This window comes from Leptonotus elevatus, chromosome 13, assembly GCF_054856555.1.
Source record: "Leptonotus elevatus isolate MCC_2025b chromosome 13, RoL_Lele_1.0, whole genome shotgun sequence".
Classification (NCBI taxonomy): domain Eukaryota; kingdom Metazoa; phylum Chordata; class Actinopteri; order Syngnathiformes; family Syngnathidae; genus Leptonotus; species Leptonotus elevatus.
The window spans coordinates 6,267,419-6,282,951 of record NC_141251.1 but is presented as its reverse complement, the minus strand read 5'-3'; the positions used below and the strand labels follow the sequence as shown (position 1 = coordinate 6,282,951).

General features: G+C 39.3%; 1 protein-coding gene across 3 annotated transcripts in view; it reads left to right on the top strand.

The window, feature by feature from the left end:
- Positions 1-1,777: 1,777 nt before the first annotated feature.
- LOC147163604 (semaphorin-4G-like) overlaps positions 1,778-15,533 on the top strand; it is a 28,833-nt gene continuing 15,077 nt past the window's right edge. Inside the window, exons 1-4 of one of the 3 annotated variants that reach the window (XM_086093162.1) lie at positions 1,778-1,899; positions 1,989-2,089; positions 6,934-7,166; positions 13,642-13,793. In XM_086093162.1, coding sequence (XP_085949288.1) covers positions 7,034-7,166; positions 13,642-13,793 — 285 coding nt within the window. In that variant the 5' untranslated portion in view covers positions 1,778-1,899; positions 1,989-2,089; positions 6,934-7,033. Of the gene's footprint in view, positions 2,090-2,906; positions 3,061-6,933; positions 7,167-13,641; positions 13,794-15,533 lie in introns of those variants that run through there. The other 2 variants (XM_086093161.1, XM_086093164.1) reach the window with 2 other exon arrangements.

Below are 15,533 nucleotides of genomic sequence, written 5' to 3'. Positions count from 1 at the left end.
CCAGGCCTCCTGTTTCCCCTTTAGTCACATTAACACCTCTGGACATTTTTAGAGTAGGGCTGTCAGAGACCATATGCTTCCCTCAGAAAACTCAGAAAAAATGTAAATGTTATGCAATCACAATTTTATCATTTAATTTTTTAATGGAAAAATGTTTTGGGAAGTTAAATGTATCATGGACATTTTTATTTTGTTAAATTATTCAAATACGATTGAAAGTATTTTTTTACATAAAATATATTTTTATATAAAAAATACGAAATTAATATTGCAGATTAGTGAATCCCAGTGTAGTCATGATTTAGTCTGTAGGACTGTAGTATACTGCCCTCTTGTGGCCAAAGCATGCACACCAGAAGGAGCAGCACAATTAATTGATGCACAAACTGAATACACAAAGAACAGTATAATAGAATGATATTTTCTCTATTCAAAACAAAACCAAAAAAATGGGGGTGGCTCCATGATCCAAAGACATTGCTTGGATTTTATAGCCAATGTGAAAGACCCGCAGGCAGACTTCTCATGCAAGTTTCAATCCAATCTATAGTTGTCCAACAGATTAATGAAAAAGAAAGTCCTGTCCTTGCCCCATATAAGATGTCCGCTCCGTCCAGCCTTGCTCATTAAGTATGGAGACAGCCTCAAGTGATTTGGATCTTGGACCTGCCTCATCAGCAAAGCAGTATTTCTCCTGTCTGTGCCTCGAAAAGAGCCATAGGTGGAATGCGATACAGTGGATTCCCATTAAGCTTGGATGCGTTGTCTTTTCTTTTTTTTTTCCAGCCTGGAGTGGGCGCCAGTCATTGACTGGTTTCCTTTCAGTTCATAACCAAGTTTATTGTATACTGATCGTTTCATATCGCTAAAGTGCATGTCAAAGTGCCACCAGCAGATGCCACTGTTGCACTATATAACTGTTCGACATAAATCCTTGAAACAAATGTATTATTATGAATCAAAATAAAAACACATGCGTCACCATTCATAATTCACATTGATGGAAAATAAGGAAGTACAAATATTTTGTTGATGTGCTTTACTTTTATTTTCTGGCAACGTTTTACTTTTGCGAACTCCATTTTATTGTTATAATTGTCTTTGTTACTGTATGACTAGTTTTTACTCCTTTTACAACACTTTGTATGCTGCGATGGTTGTTTAGAGTGCTCTATATAAATAAAGTTGAGTTGAGATGTTTTTAATTTTAATTTTTATGTTGTTTTTTTAAGAACAGCACTTAGCAGGCTCCCACTAGTGTTATGCTGTCTGAAGAATCACTGAATTAAATGTTCAAACTGTGGATGTTACAAAGTTTTTTTTATTTTATTTTTATATTTAACACAGGTCATTTGGTAAGCACAGTTCGGTTATAGTTATTTTTTAGGTACAATACATTTGCATTTAATCTTTTAGAACGGTTTTATTTTTGGTACAATTTTTGATTAACTTTTTCACAATGCATTTTATTCAAGTGATTATATAAGCACTGTTTTTTAATTGTCATAGAGCACAAAGAGTTGTTCATGTTAGAACCAAGCATAATTAAATATTAAAATATACTAACTTACTTATAATATAACTTGAATAAAACATTTGCCACGTTTTGGTGGGCATTTTATTGTTGGTAGGTAAGTGTAAAAAAAAACGTGAAAACCGCAACTCAATAAATAAAGTTGTGTGTTTTGCCTGCAGTTCTGCAAGTGTCCTGCTGGCGTCACTGCTGCCCCTCTCACTAAGATTGAAACAGACAGGTTGCTCTAGTGCACCTTTTTTTTTTTTTTTTTGGCACCTTCTCGAGTCCCCCCGCAGCACACTCAGTCACATCGTAAACGACGCCTCTTCGCCGGGCATAAAAAGCTGCTTTTACCAGATAAAGTGAATATACAAGGGGAGCCGGTAAGAGGTTTATGGAAGGTACAAGTGTGACCGTCGTGTGCGGGTTTGGCTGGGCTGAGTGTTCCCATTTGGTGGCTGTTGATCTGCAGGACTGTCAAAAGGGACTAAAGTCCACTTGGAATTAACTGCTCGAGGAAGACTTCCCGTTTGCTGCTTTCCCCCCTTCCCTCACGATTTCTACGGGCTTAAGGTGAGACTAAACACCACACCGCCGACTTTCAAACACCTTCACTCATTTCATGCTTAAAATGTGTTCATATTGTGTGACATTTGACAAATCAATCAACCGGTGTGTGATCTAATCATTTTTGAAACCATTTATTGACTTACTGCCACGGTGCCACATGTCATCGGAGTGTGTGGGAGAGAAAAAACATTTTTAAGCGCTTGTGTCAAACTCAAGGACCGGGGGCCCAAATTCGGTTAGACACATACGTTTTCTGGTCCACTAAAGTGTTTACTTCAAGTTCCTCTCTAAATGGATTTGTTTGTTTAATTTTTTTTAAATTTTTTTTTGTATTTGACATGCAAGCTCATACTTGAGAACTCAAATCAACTCAATTCAAAGTAAGCAAGCCGTTGAATTAATGGGACAAGCCAGAGACGGGCTAAGGAATAGCATCTATGTACTGTATATAATATTTTAAACCCAAGCATTCAAGTAACACATGTAGACTGTGTTTTATTGTGAGTAAATTCAACTTTTATCTAAAAGCACCACTGTACCTTAACTGAACGTGATTTGTTTGTGTGGGTTGTCACCGTCTTCCTTCGGCAGTTCAGAAATAAAATCCATCATATTTGTTTTGCTAGCGGAGCAGTTTTGCTCTGACCAACCAATCAGCGGACAGCACAGTGAATATGAATTTGTAATATGATTGGTTAAATAAACTCTCATTGCTAGTCTAGTTCAAGTGACAAAGGTCGGCACTGGCCTGGGGCGGATTATTAGATTATTAGATGGAATCCGATTGGAAGAAAATAGACTGTTGCGATACCTTATTACATCGACATGGAAGAAATGATTAGAATTGTGTGCTTGCGATTGGATTTAAGCCAGCAGAGAAACCCACCACCGTTAAGAATGGACCGAGTGTGGAAACGTCACAGTTGAATGAACTCCGTGGATCAACATGAGCTCGTTTGTGCTGTGTGTCCGTGGTACAATGTTTCCGTTCTTCTATTGAATATCGGCTGCATGCGCCCTTGTTCTCTTCCTCCAAACAAAGGCGCACCATTTGGCCATTTTTTGGTGACGGACTGATTACAAAACTGAAGCGAAAGCAAAGTGATTCCTCCCCGAGAGCGGGCTGTCTTTTGTCATTGCGGCGCAAGCAAAGTCTGCAGTAGACTCAATACGATACAAACAAAAACGCACAGTCAAACAAGGAGGCTTATTAAAAGCTCACAAAGCCTTTGACTGTCATCTTTTCTACCATTTGTCTCACAAAGACACTCGTGCATTGTATACTATAAGTAAAGAGTGGCAAGTCTCTTTTTTTTTTTTTTTTGTACGACTGCTAATGAAGTCGCCTTGTCATGTTTCTCAGCTGCTTTGTAGACACTGAGGGTTGCTCGGACAAAACCAAATGTTTTGTTTCATCAGGCGTAAAACTGTAAAATGGAGAACAGGTTGACAAACAATAGGACAGGCCATAATTACTAGCGTCTGTTCGCCATTACAGTTAGCTAGAAGCTTGAATTTCAAAGACAAGCTAGGCGAGACCCTTTTCCACGCCTACCTGTTGAAAAAAACATACTTGACTGATATAATCACCTGTAGGGCTTTCTTTATGTGCTTGTGCGAACGCCTCCCATCGTCCTTTCTTCAGACCACATCAGCACCGTTTTGGCAGACTGATGGACCGGCCGTCTGAAAGCATGGAGAGGCCTTGACAGCCATTTGAGTGTGCACGAGCCAGATGAATGACTCCTAAAGGGCTCCCCGGCGCGCCTCCCCCGCATCACGATAAAAGAAGCTTAGACGAGCCGGTAAAAGGAAACTGGCACCTTTTCATTGCCGTTGACAGCTCTCAGGGCGGATGGAAGTCCGTCACAAGAGCGAAGCACACGATCGCAGTAATCGGTGGCCCCGATGGACGGTATATTTGCGACACGCTAAGATATAGAGAGTTGGAACGTCGTTACGATGAACGAAAAGTCTCAGTAAGTCCCGGCTGAAAATCAATTTTGATTTAGGACAGCCAGTTTAGGGTCAATTTGGACGTTTTCGAAATTGATTTGGCAGTAGAATCTCCAGAATCTTGAAAAGTTAGCCCCTAAAGTCATTTTTACATAGCAAAATGACGTCTGGTAGACAGGTATTATTTTTTATTTTTTTAAGTACATCAAAAAAGTCGGTTTACAGTCAATTTGGACATAGCTAAAGTAGGTAGGCCTGGAAGTAACTCACAGATTCATTTTGAAGTTCAGCTCTTAAAGTCAATTTTGCCTAACAACATGACATTTTACATGACAAATTAGTCACGAGTTGTCACATGTGTTTTTTTTCAGGGCCCCGATACCTTATTAATAGTCAAGGACGCCGATAACCAATATTTGTAGCCGATATTAATTTTCACTAAAAGGGAAAATATTAGCAACAAAAATGTAAAAAATACAAACTCTAGTTCTTATTTTGTTTAAAATTTTAAGCATATGTTTATTGAAAAACGTTTAGGGTTCGTAAAATATTGGAGTTAAAAAAAAAAGTTTCACAAATCTAACAGAAAGTTCAGGAATCTTCCAGGGGAAGTAGCATGTCTACAAAAGTTAAATAAAAATTTTGTGAATAGCTTCCAATTATTGTTGTTGTTACAGTTGTTTTTAAATTTCAAAATATCTGAAGTATTTTTTTTATTTTTATAATTTATTAATTTGTTTTAATTTCAAACAAAGACAGAAGGTGCAGAGAGTACCCAGAGTCAGAAGCATCTATGAAAAATGATATAATTAGTTCCCTGATTTTTTTCCGCCCCAAACACTTTTTTTAAATGGATCTATTATCAGCCATATAATTCTTCAAAATGGCCGATGCCAATATTTGTCAAAATGGTGAATATCGGCGCCGATAATCGGCCCAGCCCTAGTTGTCACACAAAAAAGTCTCATGAGGCAATGTCTGAAAACACACAGGAAGTCTGCCATTTTGGTTGGAAGTAGACAATTTTGGGTGAATCTGGTTATTTATTAGGTTCCATTGCAGAATTTGTTTTCTAAAATGCAGCCTTCAAAGCCAGTTTCACTCACATGAAATGTGAAAGTGGCAGACCTAGAAAAAAGTCTCAGGAAGCCATGTCTGAAAAGACACGAGAAGACAGAAATTTTTGTTTGAAACTAAGATTTAGACTACACTGTCAATTAGAACACCACTTTGGAGAAATTAAAAGAAGACTTGAAGCAAATTGTCAATAAGAAGCAAAGCAGTTGAAGTTTAGTGTAAATCTAACATTAAAAAAAATCAAATATTCAAACATGAATGTTCAACCAATCCATATAATTACGTTTTAACGCGAATTTACTAGCATAATCCCAACGCATAGCTACTGTAATATGAAACGCTATACATGGGCTAACGGAAATTAGCATAGATGTTACGGTAAACATAAATCTTAAAACAACTGTTACTTTAAAACAAAGCGTAAAACAAAATAATATTTGACATTGTATATTTAAACACCAAAATGTTCAACCACACCATCCATTTTGTCTAACTAAAGTATGCTAGCTTAATGCTAATACATAATTAGCTTGGAAATGCGGGATATTGTGGGGGTGTCATAGTACAAGCTTAAAAACAATTGCGAAGAAACTGTCTGAAGTACTTTTTAATTGGCTACCACGAGACTTGTTGTACGCCATTCTGCTCTGCTGTTGTGTGTATTTTTGGAAAGTCAAAGGAGCACATTTAATATTTACACATGCACGCCCGCGTGCTTGTCAAATGTCAAAAGCCCAGACGGACCTCTGTGACTTTGTGGGACAAACAAATAGTGGCGACGCATATTTTCATCATTTTCAGATGGTTGTGGAGGATTTCTTATTCTTTCTTCCTGTGGTTTAGGACTTATTATTAACAGTGGTCCACGTCATTTGACCATTAGCACACTACTGCACACGGCCCCGCCTCTTAAAGGCACATGCATGTCTAACATAGACATTGTATACATTTATATTTGCGTTTTGGGATGTGTGTTTAAATACGTTTACGTGTTTAAAAAGTGTGTTTTGGAGTGGTAAACTGAAAAAAAAATTTTTTTTTAATATGGTTTCCTGTATCTAAAATGTAGACCTTTTATGGGTTGGTGGCATTGGGTTTCATTTTGACTCAGTTTCCCTTATTTCCTCATATTTCCTACTTGTTTGTTTTCATGCCTTATCAAACTTTGCGAGGTTTTTAAAGGGTGAATTCAACTGTGCTGTCTTTCCACATCGGTGTTGGGTGAGTGATATTTGGAGTCGTGTGTTATGATAAGATCGTTTCGTGATCAGCAGTCACAGAGTGAATGAAAGCACTTTGTGTTCTTTTTATTTCAGCTGTTTTGTGTCAGAAGCAACAACCTACATTTACAATCCAAATTCGGATATTTGTTTGTCTTCATTTACATTTCTTATGGCTGCGCTGCTTTTATGTGGATGATTTTTTTTTGTCCAATCAAATTTCAGCCTTCATGTGATGTCATATCGATTTAATCTGTCCAGGGCCTTCAGAATCAAAAGCACGAGTAACTTGGACTCTCTTAGCAATAAGAGTGTTTCATTAACCAATCAGATTTAAAATTATGATCCTTGATGACATCAGAAAGCTTTCTGATTGATTTGAGACAATTTCAAGTAACGATACATATCCGTGATTGTTAATTTGCCCACTTTTATTGAAAATTGTGTCCATGTCTCAGTTTCTGGACCTGACTGTGTGTGTATATGTCGATATTATTATTGTTTGTATAGTTATTATTAATGCACCGAAGGCCCTCAACTGTGCAGTTTGAGTGTCTCTTTGTTGTCCCTGCTGACTGTTTTCTCTTCTTTCAGGTCCTTGCAGTGAACCAGGCAGCCAGTGTGCGAATATGTTTGTGTGAGCTTTTTTTGCTGGTGTGTGCACCCTGCTCACAGTGTGTGTGTGTGCGCGGAGATGAAGGCGGGCCACTCCTCATCACTGCGGCTCCGGCTGCTGGTTAGCTGCTGTGTGTGCGTGGCGGCCGCCTACCCGTTCAGACCGCCGCTGGATCTCGACGTGACTCCGCGCGTCACCGTCTTGAGCAACAGTAAGCGTGTTTTGTGTCACTCGTGTCACCAAAGGTGTGCTCATCAACCACAACGTTAATTAAGTACACGCGCACAGTTTATTGCCACTCCCCGGGGAAGTTGACAGTCAAACTGAATATAAAATAAAAACAATTACACATTTTGTAGTTTAAAAAAAACAACAACCACATAGCCTAGCCTTAAGCTTAATGCTAATGCTAGGTAGCATCCATGTTGTTGCGCTAACTGTTAATACGCATTACAAAAATGGTTTTATATATGTTCCTAATAATATGTGATTTAAGTCTTTTTTTCTGTGGCTCTTTTACTTTTTCATCATGTAGTCAGCTTTCTTTACTTCCTTGAATTGTATGCCGCCGGTCGCGACGCTCCTCCGACGCAGCTCCTCTCTTTGTTTCCCGCCCCCCCCCATCCCGACATCTTCCCGCTAGTGCTAACGGCGTCGTTCCATCGACTTGCAAACACTCGCCGTCTGTCGTCTCGCCCGCGGAGCTCCGTTTCTCAAAGTCCTCCCGCTAGATCCCCCGCAGAGACCCGGCTTCTTTGAGGGAGGCGCCGTTACCATGACGACCGTCCTGCTCGACTTTTGGCTACACCTGTGCCGAACATCAACATTTTATCTGTTCGTTGTCTGCCGGGTTCTTCTGATATTAATACAGTAGTGCCTTGACTTTTGAGTTGAATTCATTCTCTCAACTCTAAATAGTTGTATCTTAAATCAACTTTCCCCATTGAAATGAATGGGAAATGCCATTTATCCGTTGTAGCCTCCATTACAACAACACATTTTTATCTAACCCTCTTCAATATTGTACAGTGCAAAATGAAACAGTAATTTAAATGAATTTAAAGAATTAGACAGTTTTTGCGTCATGATTCAAGCTTTAATTCAGTGAACATTGTGCTAGTCCTTCTGGAGTGCACACTTTGGCCACTAGGTGGCAGTATATCACATGCGGTGCATAATACATTTAAGAAGAAGGTCACAGCACTCAGCACTAATATTAGTTATTGTTTTAGTTTTTGTTTATGGTTTCTAACTACTGTAACATTGACGCTAGTTTCGTTAGCTCTATCTATGGTGCTTTGCATTGTCTGTTAGCATTAGGCTAACAGACTTAAGTGAGGCAAGGTTGTGTGTTTGGTTCAATACACAGCATGTAATTCTCTTTGTTCTTATGTTCAGTTTTCCAGTAAATTTACACCGCGATTGTAAATCGAGATACCTGGCTCCTCTCTGCATCGAAATCCCGCATCGTGAGCTCCAGCCTTGCCCACGGGTCCTCCTACATGACTCACCTTCGCTACAACAATGCCGCTCTAATCTACAATCTGCCTCAGTGCTCCAACTCTCTTTTCTGTTCATTGGCACGCACTTTTTCTGTCAAAAAGTCCTCCTCGAGTTAATTGACCTTGCTCCTGCGTGAAAGCTTTTCATATGTAAATGCCGGCATCCATGTCATCCAGCCACTTAGTATCTTAGCAACCTAATGAAGGTGCAGACCCCCCAGCCAGGTGACAAGATTACCTGTTTTCGCATCGTGCGTCATTCAAACAAAATTGCTGAGGAAAAAATAGCAAATCGAGCCAAAAAAAACAACTCGCCAATAATGTTTGTATGACAGGGTCGAGTGGTATAATTTTCACCTGTGATGAATTCCAGTGCAAATCTGGTGATGATTTTAGTATTCTACAAATGTGCCATATTTTGATGTGCAGCTATAACCTTCACCTCAAGTACCTTGGAATGATGTAGGCTTGTCTTGCTGGCTCTTATTTTCCTCTCCGAAGAGCAAATCAAAACGTGCCCTTTCACCCTGAATCTTGTATGCAGCGCCTACGTGCCTCGGCTTGTTATCCCCTCATCGTATAACGTTAATGTAACCCCGACCGAAGTAACCCCCCCCCCAACCCCCCACCCGTATCGCTGTCCCAGCACACTTGCTTTAGCTAACCCAAATCCTGTTTTCATACATATGTTTTCGAACACACCATAAATATGAAAACATCAGATTTGTTCAACACTAAAATAAAGAAGCAAACTAAACCGGCTAACTGTTGAAAGTCTGCTAGCTTAATGCTAAGGCTGCAATTACTTCTTTTTTTTAAGTAAAAATCAACCTTAAACATTTCTTGATAATAATATGTTATATGTGACCTCATTAGCCTAAACATGACATTCTGATTAATATTACATTTGTGGAATAAGAGTTATGAAGCAAAACCCAGCCGTTTTTGTCCATCTCGGGGGGCGGCCATTTTGCCACTTGCTGTCGACTGAAGATGACATCAATGTTGCTCAGGGCTCGGGCAAAGACCAATCACAGCTCACCTGTTTTGTGAAGCTGCGCTGTGATTGGTAGTTACCTGAGACATGACCAACGTTGATGTCATCTTCAGTCGACAGCAAGTGGCAAAATGGCCGCCCCCTAAAATGGATAAAAACATCTGGATTTTGGTGCGTAACTCATATTCCACGAATGCAATATTAACCAGAATACCGTATTTAGACTAGTGGGGCTGCATAGAACCCACTATTGTCTTTTTTTGGGTTGACTTCCCCTTTAAATAATCTATAAATCTGTCCATCATATAATATAAGTAACTTATTTTCTGGTCATTGAATGTTTACAACAACAAAAAATATGATGTATTTGTTTTATGTTGTAATGTGTGTTAAAAAAAAAATCTATAATCTGATATGCCAATAAATCTAGTACTGTAGTAATTTGGAAAAAAATATATAACTAGCCCAAAAACCTATTTTCATTGAAAGCCATATAAATCAGTCCCATTGTGCATTTTCTGACAGAAAAATATAAGGTGCCATGATGCTGCGATCACACAGCGGAATCTTACAGTTATCGTCTGGGCTGCGGAGCATTGTGTTCGCCCACGGTGAGCCGCTCATAGTGTGCGCACTCACGTAGGCAAAGTTATTGTCCAGGAAATCCCACGCAGCCATCCGCTAATACTCCTCTTCCTCCCGCTGAGAGGGAGGCGGCGCACAATCAGCCAGCAGGAATGAATCGCGGCGCGTCTGCAGAGGTGGGAGGAAGTGACAAATGTGCAAGTCATATGCAACATATGTAACAAATCCCGAGTTACTTTTCAAGCAGGGCCAGTCAAGCCGTTACAAAGTTAAGAGTTTACTGTCTAACTAGGTATTAAACACAAATGTACTCATTTCAAACAATCACAGTCTATTTAGCTTAATGCTAGCAAGCAATGCAAAATGCTATAGAGGGGCTGTCGCGTTGTTATAACCATTTACAGAGTGGCTTTCTTAACACAAACGGTGGAGCAACAGATAATATAACAATACTCACAGGCATATATTCTTTATCCTCTGTGAAGAATACATTCACCGTGGCAAGTACAGTATTTTAGAGTAGGGGTGTGCCAAAAAATAGATTCTCATAAGAATCGCGATTCTCATTTAGTACGATTCAGAATCGATTTTAAATGTCCCAAAATCTATTTTATTTTAATTATTTTATACTGTCTTCCCTTTGTTTGTGTGCGCCTTTTATTGGGAGCGCTTTTCATGTTGTACCCGATTTGGCCACGATTTGGCAGTGTGGTCTCACGGAACACTGTTAATTAGCGAATATGTTTTTTTGCAGCGTGGAGCCGTTCTTTTGAGTGATAAAAATGCCGCGAGTAGCGCGCTAATTAGCATTAGCGAGTCAGACTGGAGTGGATCATTACGATTGCTTGAACGTCTATAAATTGAAGCAAAAATCATTGCCAAGCAAATCATTTTGAATCAAAAATCGTTCTTAACAGAAAATCGATTCTGAATCGAATCGCACACCCAAAAATCTAAATCGAATCGAACCGTGAGACCTTCAAAGATTCCTACCCCTATTTTAGAGTGCTGCTTTTTGGGGTTAAAACATTTTTTCAATGTTTTTGGGGGGGGCATGTGGTACAGATTAATGGCATTTCCATTCGTTTCAATGTGGAAAGATGATTTGGAAGCTAAAACAACACATTTCACACAGAGAGATCATTCATCGAAAGAACTGCCCCAGCTGATAAGAATCTCAACTGGCACAGGAGCTGATTTACTGTACTCCGTGACCATAAAACACTTGAAAGTGCATATTGCTTCCTCATGAGTGGATGGATGAGGTATTTAAAATGTAAATCAGGAGCACAGGGCGAGCCAAAAGCCACTAAATTGCACACCTTCGTTGATACCTGCCAGCTTCATACTGTTTTTCACATGTTGTGGGTCCGGCCGGAACGTAACCCGCCAAAGAAGGGTCTAATCCTGTAAAACATTCTCCCTCCCAACGGCCGTTGGATGTTGCTGTTACAAAACGCCCGGAGGTGGTTGCGGTGTCATGTTTACTCAAGTCAAGTGGCGCCCTGATAGACGCTCCGTTTTTGCTTACGCAAGCCCCGGGGTGTCGTCACAGGACCTCGAAGTGAGGAGCTTTTACCATGAGAGCAGCACATGCAGTATGCTGTATGCCAGGGGTGCTCAAGTTCGGACCTCGATAGCTTTCCCTCCTGCAGCACAGCTGAATCTCATGATCCGCTAATCAGCAAGCGTTGCAGAAGCCTGATAACGATCCTGATCATGAATCAGGTGTGTTAGTGGAGAGAAACATGGAAAACAGGCCGGATAGGGGCTCTCGCAGACCGAACTCGAGCACCCCTGCTGTATGCCATCTCTCTTTGCTTAGAGTCAACCTCATTATAGTATATGCGGTATTTGATGTCACATATAGGCTGCAGGGAACCGCCAGCTGAAAAGCTTCATTTTTTTTGTCATTTCTGTTGAGGACTATAGCTACGCAGTATGACGAATTGAAGATACACCCTTATATCCTAGCCAGGATGACTTTTTCATTGCGGCTACAGCTCAAATTGAAACGAGAGCAATATAGTGGAAAGTATCAAAGGGCTTTCTCACCACGGTGCATTTCTATACGCTGAGATGTGTCGCAGAGGGTTGAATGCATGCTCACACGGTATGCAAACATATTCAGTGACATGCATGAATATGAGCGTGTGTTGATTTTTAAGTACTGCATTTCCTCATGCAATGTGCTCAAGACCGTTTATTTTAACTCATTCATTCCATTTTCACTGAAGCAATCCCCTTCGCTCCCGGCTGTTTTACTGGATTTTGACTGATTTTTGCAAGGCCCACAGAATGTTGTGTTCTACTGCTATAAAAACATGGAACCTACCAAAAGAAAAATTAGAGTAGCTTCTTTCATCAGGAAAAAAATCTATCTGTTTCCGTTTTGCAGCAGTTAGCATTAGAATATAGCTCAGTTTCATCATTATTCACAAATCTGTTTAGAACTGTGAGTAAATGAGCTTTTTTTCAACATGGCCCCTGGTTGATCTTGTTTGCTCTGCTGCTATCTGCTTGTGTAAAACCTACCATTTCTTCAACCGTTCTTTGCAGTGGAGAGGCTGCATCAAAGCCTTCTTCTGTATGCTCTAGCATTAAAAAAAAAAAAAAAACGTACAAATACGTCTTTGGGACACTTAAACGCTTGAAATAGAACAAATGTATACGTTTTTGGGAGCAATTGAGTTAATTGATTGCGAAATGGTGAATTTTTGGATTAGTAAACATTGTCCACTCTACCATTTTTTCTTCTTTTTTAATATATGGTTTATATATTTTCTTTTAACAGTATAGTTACTGTAATACCCTCATTGATGAACATTCAGCCATTTAGTTACTGGAACAAAAAGCTCTTGACCACACTCACTAGGCCACGCCTCTTAAAGGCACACGCAGATACTACAGTATGTGCAGTAATTGCATTTTGTTATATAAAAAAAGTCTTTACTAGTTTATTTTTAACATGTTTTATCAAGTTTTTACAGTGTTATTTATTTTTGATGGATGGAACAGATTAATGGCATTTCAATTGATTTCAATGAGGAAAATTTACTTGACGTACACCGGTGCCTTAACATATTAATTTAATTTGTTCTGTGACCTTTTCCTATTACAAACTAATGGAAAATCCATTAATGCGTTCGAGCTTCCTGCAAAAAAAATCATTTTAATATGAAAAATTGTGCCTTTAATATGTACTTTGTTAAACAAGCACTAATGTCATAAGTAAATAGGATGTAAATAATTCATTAATTTTTGTTTAGTTTTTTTCTTCCAATTCACTCGACATCGTTCCACTCCATCCAATGTGTGTGCCTTATGAAGAAGAGTTTTACAGCTAACGCAATAATGTTGGTCATTTTTGGCAAAAAGATAAAAAAAAAAAATGTCTATAGGTATTGTTATATTGTCTGTCTACATGTGTTGCTGCCTTGTTTGTTCTAGTTACAAGCTTGGTCATGAAACAGATTCATACCACTGCATTGTGTTGAAAATGTCTCTGCATCTCCCACAAGTGTGACTGCAGCGTAAGAACGAGATTGCGTTGCAGATGTTTCCGCACAATGGTGAACCGATGCCGCTTGTGCCCCCCGCAGGTCTGCAGGGCTGCAGGCGCTTCAGCTCCCCCTCGGCCGTCAACTACAGCACCTTGTTGCTGGAGGCTGACAGCCAGCGCCTCTACATCGGGGCCCGAGGGGCCGCGTTCGCTCTCGACGCCGCTGACATCTCTGCCAGGCCTGCGCTCACTGTGAGTTTTGTTTGTTTGTGCTGAAAGCGTCTTTTTAGTCGACCTCGGTTTTATTTGCATTTCACTGCATTTTTGAAGAAACGTACCGAAGGCTTGTGGATGCTGGTGCAAGCATTTTTGAAATGCCAGAAAAAAAAAGACTATGACATATCGTCTATTCAGTAATGCAATTTTGGAGTTTCTGGGTGCTTTAAGGGCTCACTTGGAGCCAATCACAAGAAGGAGTCATCCCATGAAAAAAAGATTTTCAACTCTACATCAGAACATTTTGACACAAGTTTGGCGGAGCAGTATTCTATCCATAAAATGCAGTCTTTGGACAAATTAGTTAATGGAAATGAACAAAATATTTTTGTTAACAAAATAAACTAAAAACAAGAATGCTTAAAATTGCATTTTACTTTCATGAAACGTAATGAAAAGGATTTTTGGAAAAATTGCCCTAATTTTTGTCATTGTCAATTACCGGTAATTTCATACATGAGCTTTCGGGGTTGACTTCAAATGTATTTATTTCAGTATTTCTGTACGGATGTACAGAAGAAAGAAGGTCACGCAGTCGTTGGGAATTGTAGTTTACTTCATTACATAATACCTTTTGTGACCTGCTTGCAATGCTGCACTTAACAAATACTCCTTATATAAAAACAAAACTAAAATGAAGCATTTTTTGGAAGAACAAAAACTAACTCAGCCCTGTTCTAAAACCAAATTAGAACGAACTGAATTCATAAAATAAAAACTAAATTAATAATATTTAAATATTATGTAACTCAATAATGATGGGTTTTTTTGTCTTCCACTGTCACTTCCAATTCCATCACACACTTGTTTTGTGAAAACTAATACAACAACCTAAAGTGCTAAATGCTTTTTTATATATGCCGGCCACTTAAAACCTGTTGCCAACAGTCAACAATTTGTTAGCGTGAGTGAATTAATGTGCAATTTATCCCTTGCTATTTGGAATCATAGTAAATCAGGCCCCTGTGTTTTAGCATCAAATAGCATGGTAGTTAGCTGCAGTGCCTCAACCAGTCTTTCCAGTATAACGTGCATCTGGAAAAAACTCAGTCCTTCCCTATTTTGCTCAATACTTTGTTGATGCACCTTTGGCAAAAATCCCAGCGTCATTTTGCATGGCATTATTTACTTAGTATCAGTTACAAACTGGGAATGTGACTGTGTTCGGAATTACCAAATCACATTGAAACTCATATTCATTCATTCCCGGTCATTTTCACTGTAGCAACCCCCTTCGCTCCCGGCTGTTTTACTGGCTTTTGACTGATTTTGCAAGGCCCACAAAATATTGTGTTCTTTTGCTAAAAAAAACATGGATTCATTATTCACAGATCTGTTTAGAATTGTGGGGAAATGAGCTTGTTTGCAACATAGCCTGGTTGATCTCTTATACTCTGCTGCCACTTGCTGGCTGTTTTTGTAATAACAACCATTGATTCAAGCGTTCTCTTCAGTTCAGAGGCTGCATGCGCTAGCATTAAAAAAAAAACCCATTAAAAACATATAAATACGTCTTTGGGCCACTTAAAACATTTAAAATAGAACGTATTAATACGTTTTGGGGAGGAAATTAGTTAAATGGGATTCAGCACACCTGCCACCATTTAAAGGGCCACTGATGAAACCCAACTAAAGTTCAGATGATCTAGTAGGCTTTTCCTGACATGTCTTTTGTTTACTTAGAATTATTTACTTAGGTACAGTTACAAACTGGGC